Source organism: Mizuhopecten yessoensis, unplaced genomic scaffold (assembly GCF_002113885.1).
Source record: "Mizuhopecten yessoensis strain PY_sf001 unplaced genomic scaffold, ASM211388v2 scaffold10059, whole genome shotgun sequence".
NCBI lineage: Eukaryota > Metazoa > Mollusca > Bivalvia > Pectinida > Pectinidae > Mizuhopecten > Mizuhopecten yessoensis.
In genome coordinates, this window is record NW_018408358.1 from 392847 (window position 1) to 400872 (window position 8026).

An 8026-nucleotide genomic window follows, 5' to 3' on the forward strand; every position below is an offset into this window, starting at 1 on the left:
TTGTAGGACACCAGCATCTTGAATGTTGAGGCCTATTTAAGGTGACTCACAGAAATTCAGTTATTATAGACTTACCATTAATCAATGCAATTTTAAAAGTCTTTCACAGATTAATAACAAAACATTTTCCTAATATTCACGGTTGTACATTGACCGGGTTTACCCCATATGCTACAATGTAGCCCTATACTCAGAAATACAGAGAGACGCTAGCACAGAGACAAACTCGTAAAACATTAATCATTTATACCAATAATATAACGGCTATCTTCATTTAGATTCCTTAGTTTTGAAATACGTGATATCAAATTTTTACTTTTTACACAAACAATGTATGTATTAAACACAACGATATGACGAAATTGTATATGTTGTATGTCACTTTTGTATGTCGTTTTTTATATAACAACTAGTTATAACTGAAACTAGTGCAAAACAGTCGCAAGAGTTTCTCAACGAATTAAAGTTTAGTTCTGTTCGACTTGTTTGCCTTCCGTAAAGGCGGATTTATTCCATAACAAAATGTTTCAAATATACAGTTGTAAAGAATACACCGATAAAATAAGATATTGCTTAGTTTGGTGAAACGTATTCTAGAAAGGAACTAATAAACATATATAACAATTGATGCAAAATTTAAACCAAACATAGTTTAGTGGAAAATGGGTCAATGTGACCTTCATTTGATACACTGCTGTAGTAAATACTCAAGACATATTGGTGACAGTAAGATTTAAAGTATAATTGTTTGGAGCTGAACGCAAAATGCAAAGAACATGTCAGACTGACCGGTGGAATAAATCCTTCTCAACTACGTTATGGGATATTATTACGATCAATGACCCTGACCGAGAAAAACAGGACTGTAATTAAACTCTTCAAGTCCTTATCGAAAAATGCAGTACATGACATGTGTTCTGTACATTGTCCCAGTTTGATCCAGTCAGTAAGCTACAAGCACACATACGCTTTTTTATTTTGGTTTATATTTTCTAAATTGAAAATTTGGTGGATTCACTTGCGTACCTCCATGCATGCTCCTACACGCCTGGACAACTAAACATGATTTCTTTGTAAAAGGGGTGAGTGACTGGGTGGTAATTTATGGCTATGCAGACTCAGATACCTGTATGTGTCGTCACTGTCCTAAGTCCACGTATCGCACGTGAACAATCAATGATATGTTGGTCTACTTACCGGCAAGGTATACACAAGGCCACACCACCTGTCGTCTTATCGTCAAACGTCCACTTGATGGTCTTGTGATTTAGTGATCTACAAATTTCTGCAGACATAATGCAGACCTACCGAGGTGATTAATTTGAGTTAACATAAAACTCGTGCTAAACGTTGTTGCATATATGCACTGCTTCGATGGACTTATGTATCTTGAGTATTGTTGTTCAATGTAATGTGGACAACCTGACAATGAGGACAAGGTGAGCGACTAATTCATTGTCATTTTAAAATTTATTTTACAATTCTACGACATAATCATCAACAAAAGAAATATGGAACTAATGAAGCCAACAGAAGGAATATATTAATACACAGGATTACGTGAAGAGTCATTTGTATACTTCCTGTGTGGAACTTTCAATAGGGGTTGTTTTAAAAAATTCACAAAAGATAGGTTATACAACAAACTTTATAATCTTCAACGCTTTTACATCTTTCCATCAAAATGGCCACGTCCAAATTCAAAGGACAGAGTCCTTTCCGTGCCAAAGGTCGAACTACATGTATTCATCACAAGGACAGACAACTTGACCTTTACTGCGAAATATGCAAAAGACCAGCTTGTACTAAGTGCCTGTCTACTGTACATAGGCGTCATACAGTGTGCGACCTTAATGAAATTATTCCTCAGAAGACACAAGGCATCTTAAAGTTCATAGCCAAACTTGAAAATGTTCACCTTGTACAAATTAACCAGCATATCACCTCTACTGACACACAACTAAAGGATAATGTCAGCCGTTTTGAAAAACTTTCAATCGAGTTGCGGACACAAACAAATAAATTAAAAGGAGATCTTGACCAGTTAACAGCTCGGACTCTGTATCTCTATCAACAAATGGAGGAAGATAACACCAAGTTATTACAAACCTACAAACAGGACCTAGAAACGTATAGTACTCAGCTAAAACAACAAGTACAGGAATGTGAGGTAGCACTTCGGCGTGGCTCTGACATACAAATCTACGACACAGTATGTGATATTCAATCTTCAGTCACTCTCCCCGTAAAACCTACCCTAGGTACTGCCAGCTTTACTCCAAACCGAAATCCGCAGGGTCACCTGAAACAAGCTTTGGGAGAGGTTAATATTTCATATCAAGATCAGGGTCAAGCCTTGCTAGATCATGACCTGTCATTTGGATCAGCTGCTGTACAAGGCTCATCCCTTACTCAAGAGAGTTCAGAAAACAAAGGAAGGACATCCTCTACACAACAGCAGTCAAAACGAAAGGTTAAGATATCGCCTACGCAACGAAAGTCCACAAGAAGAAAGGACAGGACCAGTCTGTTGCCTCACACAAAGGTCTTGGAGGAGTGGACACCTTCATGTTCTATATCTTCTGTGTGTCCCACCACTGACGGGCAGGTTTGGACTAGTGAGGATATCACCATAACTCTATTAAACAGGAAGGGCGAAGTAATACAGAAGGTTGATCACAATGCTATGATCAGAGACATACGTCTGTCACCCACAACCAACACACTGTGGATCTGTGACAGGAAAAACAACATCGCAAAGCTCATGTCAGGACGACTAGTATTACGATTCAGCACCAGGGAGACACCACTCTGTATCAGTGTTACAGCCAGTAACCATGTCATTGTGGGAATGGCCAAACACATTTCAAAATTCACCACAAAAGGTACATTGGTACTTACTTCATCGACTGCTAGGATTGGGAAGCCATTAGTGTGTACACCATACAGGACCTCAGAGTGTCCTATCACTCACAATGTCGTAATGACTTACTGGGATAGTACACATGATGGTGGTGAAGGGAAACCATATGTTGTTGCAATGGACACAGATTTTAAGAAACTTTTTGTATATGATGGTGAAGTCCCTCATAAACGTCAACCAACGTCACAGTCAGGATGTGCACCATTTAACCCCCGGGGTGTGGTGTATGACAGTGTGGGTAACTTAGTCATAGGGGACCATAACAACAAAAGTGTCCTACTCATCAGTGGGCGTGGTGAATTCATCAGGATCATACACACCGACAACTTCAGAACGATTGCTGTTGGTGTAGACAGGGAAAATGTGCTATGGTCTGTGTTTGGGCTTAACAATGTCAAACTTAAACAGTACAATAGTGCGCTACACAAACAACAATGCATTATCTCGTAACAATTACACTGACACTGCATGTTTGGATAATACAAAGCTGACTCGAACTGCAACCCCGGATATATATCATGGACCTGCAGAGTGGTTAATCTTAACATACATTATATATCGCATTTGTTGGAAATTGTTAAAATTTTAAATAATTATACCAGATAATGGAAATTCAAACTTTAAAAAATACTCAACATTAGACATTATCTGACTTTTGCCCACGATACCATATTCTCAATATTCACCAGTAAATGTCTGTCTTAGCTAAAATATATATGAAAATAAATTGTGCTGTCTTGAAAAATGTGGCGTGTTTATTTATTTTTTTAATTTTGAACATGGGTTAAGGTCGTTATTTTAACAAGCTTGAAAGCCCCTTATCCTTGTATGTTTAATGCTATATATTCTTATCCCAAGTTTATAGCTTCCTTGCAAGAAGTTGTTGAAGTGTTTAAAAAAGTCTGTGATAAACACTGTAGATTAATATTTGCGTGTGTGTCGGACTGTAGCTTCTCTACGTAATGTACCTTGGACTGCCTCGGGTGAGGAGAAACCTCTCAGGTACATCTACCGTGCCCAGTATGTGTTCTAAATGTGTCGATTGAGTTTGCTAAAACCTAATAAAACCTGCTTATTTTTACTAAGCCAGTCTTGTATTTACATCAACCATGGTTACTATTGGGCACCATTCGTCCATCGTGTGCACAGGGAGTATGGTAACTTTAATATCCCAGTTTCTATCGTTCGCACCGTGGTTTCATCGTTCGCACACATTGTGCACACGAACATCGTGTAAGGTTATATAAGCACATAATTGTCTATTTAAATGGAGTTGTTACTTATTTGAATGATAAAATGTGCAAACGTTCCATACCGACGCGGAATATAGACTCAATGGTATATTATACTCGAAAATTGTGAAAATGATCATATTATATGTTCATGATCGTGGCCCATAGTGAATGCCTATTTCATTTTAATTAACCTCAATGTGAATTGGGGGAGGGGGGATGTACGTCAGAGTCTGTAAACAATCCGTTATTTGATTAAACGTTTTGGTGGCATATCTTTCAAAATCAGGTCAGCAATGGCCCCATGTACCTAACCGTACTCTCTGACCCCATATTCATTTCCTGAAATTCCGCGGGTACGCTCTCCCAACTTCCTTGTTCCCCCGGAATATATCATGACAAAATCACAGACTCGATATGTACGCACAATCGTGAAAATTATACAAGAACGCAATATATAGCTAGATTGATCCTTTAATGTACAACAAAAATACCGCGCGGCTGTGTAACGATAAAATCAGCCTAACGTTCGGTCAACCAAATAGCTAGCGTACTCTGCGTATTTGATTTTGTAATGATAGGTTCCAGGGTGAGCGTAGCCCTGAAATTTCGAGGATTCCCACTCTCATTTTGGTATTTTTTTTAGTAACAGTGACCTTGACGTTGATCATTTAGTTTTAGAAACTGTCTTAATCCTTTTGTATATCTACATCATCACAGTGTATTACCATGTTAAATTTCGAAAAAGATTAATCTATTGAAATCTGAGATAATCTCCGGAAATGGAAGTACTGACTGACAGCTAGACATATACAAGGTCAGACGGATACCGTATTTATTGTAGGGCACCAGCATCTCCAACACGGAGCCCTATAACTGGTGACACACTTCGGCTCCAATAATTATAGAGCTACCATTAGTTATAACAATTTAATTAGTCTTTTATAGTTTAGTCAAAAAACATGTATCTAATGGTTTATCACGTTTCACTGCTGTAAAACAATCCATCCAGTCCGGTTTACTCTCATATACAAGCCCTAAACTCAGAAACCGAACGGTAGACACTAGCCCAGAGACTCAAACGTAAAACATTAACCGTTTTTACCAAATATATAACAACTAATTGTCTTCTATCAAACAGACCTTCTCGTCCCTCGTGTAAAACTTAGAACAAAAATCAAATACATTATCTAAGATATGCAAGTTACTTTATTACGTATTATATTTTATTATTATTGAAAAAAATCCAGCAAGACATAATTTGTTTTTTGTAATACTGATTTAATTGATACAGGGGGTTTTGCGTTCTTGTTCAAGTTATAACTGAGCCTAGGGCAAAACAGACACAATGTTAAGTCATATACCAGACGTTAAATATTATGGATTTATAAAGACCAAGTTTGTTCTGAACACAAACAGGAATTAAAAAATTATATTGCGAGTTTCCGAAAACGTCTGTTCCCTTTGTCAAGCAAAGAGTGCAAAATGAACGGTGTCTCGACTTTAAACCGCTGAAAACAACTCCCTAAGCCTCAGTTGGCTGAATCAAATAAAGTTAGCTGTCAAAATTCATAGAGACATTTCGCCCAATTGCACTTTACGGCATGGAATTTCTCATAACGATGTAAGAATATCATCAGGCATTTACACGCCTTACCACTCGATGTTTAGAGATGAACGTAAAATACGCAAAGGTGATTGTACCTTTAAAACTTGGTCAGAGATACAGTTTGGCAATAATGAATTATACTGCATCTTACTGCTGTTGCTAAGGGCCAAAAAGTTGGAAATCAAAATTGTCTAAACTACTGTTAAAACCGAGGGGCAGGTGCGTAAACCCCTTAATGTTTTAATTTAAAACTTTGAAGTAGTATTGGTTGATTTCAAATCAATAACCTGTAAAGTGTGTATTCTATGAACCGTGCCACTACTCGAAAGAGATAACTGAGGCTAACAAGGTTACAGCAAACTTCAGGGACTAAATCATCCACCAGCAGAGTCTGCCACCTGGATCCTGGTTTCCTGCCACCAAGGCGGCCAGGGCTCGATTCCCCGATCGGAAGTGTAAAGGTATCGGCTCACCTGCCCGACCACGTGGGTTTTCTCCGGGTAATTCGGCTTCCCCCACAGTAAGACATCCGGGCCAACAAGAGTGATTAGTATAAGTTGTTAAAAAACTTGTTTCATAAATGTTGTAAAACAGATAAAGATTATAAAACACCTTGTTTCTTGAAAGATGAACGTAACACTCACAACAACTGTTGATTTCGCCTTTAAAATTTGGATACAAGATGAATTACACTGCATCGTACAGCTGTTTCATCCTTCTAGGACTCATCGGTGATGCTAGATGTAGCTGTGAGACGGCAACGTTAAATGCAAAAGAATCAGCTGAAATACTATTGAAACTTATGTCTATTACGAGTGCCTCCCGTTCCGTTGAACACTTTGTACATTTTTAGTAATGTTGTAGGCATGTGCATTTATATTTCTAAAGAACATTATTTTTTTAGGATATGTTAATAGTAATAGCTCGTGTGGCTAATATTAGACATACTCGAGAAAGATATTTGGTATTAATGAAGACACTGTTAGATATCCTCTATTTATCCTATATATAATACAAGATACTGTGTGCCTGGTCAGGGTTCTCTGTTGGTAGAAGGATTGTTTGAAGATATTAATATATATTTGATCTGTGTGACCTTAACAATGGGTCGTGGTCTTCATTTTACCAGCTTCCCGACATATCTTATACTAAATTTTCTTACAAAGGTTTCAATTGTTCCTTGGAAAACTTCATTGGAAAACTTTGTAATGAAAATGAGTTTGATGCTTCAATAATCAACATTGTGAAGTTTACTCCCATGGATTCCCGTTTGATAAATGTGGACATCTTCATTTTATGAGTCTGGATCCATTTTTCAGGAGCATTTTGTATTTACTCTGTCTATAAAATTTGCCAGCTCTTGTAAGAGAGTATTGATGAGGACGGTGGCGTATTGTGTATTAAAATCAACCCAGGTGTTCCGGAAGGGTAAGCGTCTTCTGCTTCCTTTGTGGCACCACCATGTAAATCAAAGTAATGACACCTCCTCACATCGAGAACTCAGGCAGTGATAACAAAACCACAAGGCTCTCCACTCTAAGGATCACAATAAAAAACGTCATATCATATCACTCCAAAAAATAGCATATTAATCATTCATTCAGAAGCAACACTTCATTTCGTTAATTACGAAATACATGCAATTTACCCTCCTGATTATACGTATAAATGCTGAAAGGTTCTTTAACTGAACAAGAGGGATAACCCTTTAACTCAATATGACTTTTTGCTAACTCTGAAAAATTGTTCAGTTTTTAACAAATTTGACCCTTTTGACCTTTGAGAGCAGGCTACTGGCAAAATATCACCCTTTGAAGCCTTCTATAACCAACTTGCTAGCTCTCCATACCAACATACTACTTACAAGATATATGCAATATTGAATGATAAGTTAATCAATGTTACAGAATTAAAAAAACCAAATCCGAAAGGCTCGATTGACATAAGCTACTCGGTGTATCTTCCATTTGTTCTAAATTTTCAATGCATATTACGCATTATCACAATGCTTTTAAAAATGTTAATTATATGGAGGTACCTTACCTGAGTTAATTGTGTCTGTTGCACTTGGCTCACAATAGTTTCATATTTGTGATACAACAATCTACCTGTTACCTGGTAATTAACCGTTATGATTTAAGACTGCTTTGTTAACACTGTATCAGTCTGAACAGTCCGTCAGAAACAAACAAGTTAAAGCCCAATCTTGACCTGCTAGCAGCTCAGACAGTATCTTCTTCAGCAAATGGAGGAGATAACACT

The 8026-nt window shown here is 37.5% G+C and overlaps 1 protein-coding gene across 1 annotated transcript; it reads left to right on the forward strand.

Annotated features, from left to right (window-relative positions):
• The first annotated feature begins 1684 nt into the window (after positions 1–1684).
• Positions 1685–3373, forward strand: LOC110459385. Its single transcript, XM_021511612.1, has one exon. The coding sequence runs from the start codon at positions 1685–1687 to the stop codon at positions 3371–3373; it is 1689 nt and encodes a 562-aa protein (XP_021367287.1).
• The last annotated feature ends 4653 nt before the right edge of the window (positions 3374–8026 follow it).

Excerpts from the sequence above, each read along its gene's own strand:
- LOC110459385 (XM_021511612.1), top strand. The coding sequence starts at position 1,685 with ATGGCCACGTCCAAATTCAAAGGACAGAGTCCTTTCCGTGCCAAAGGT.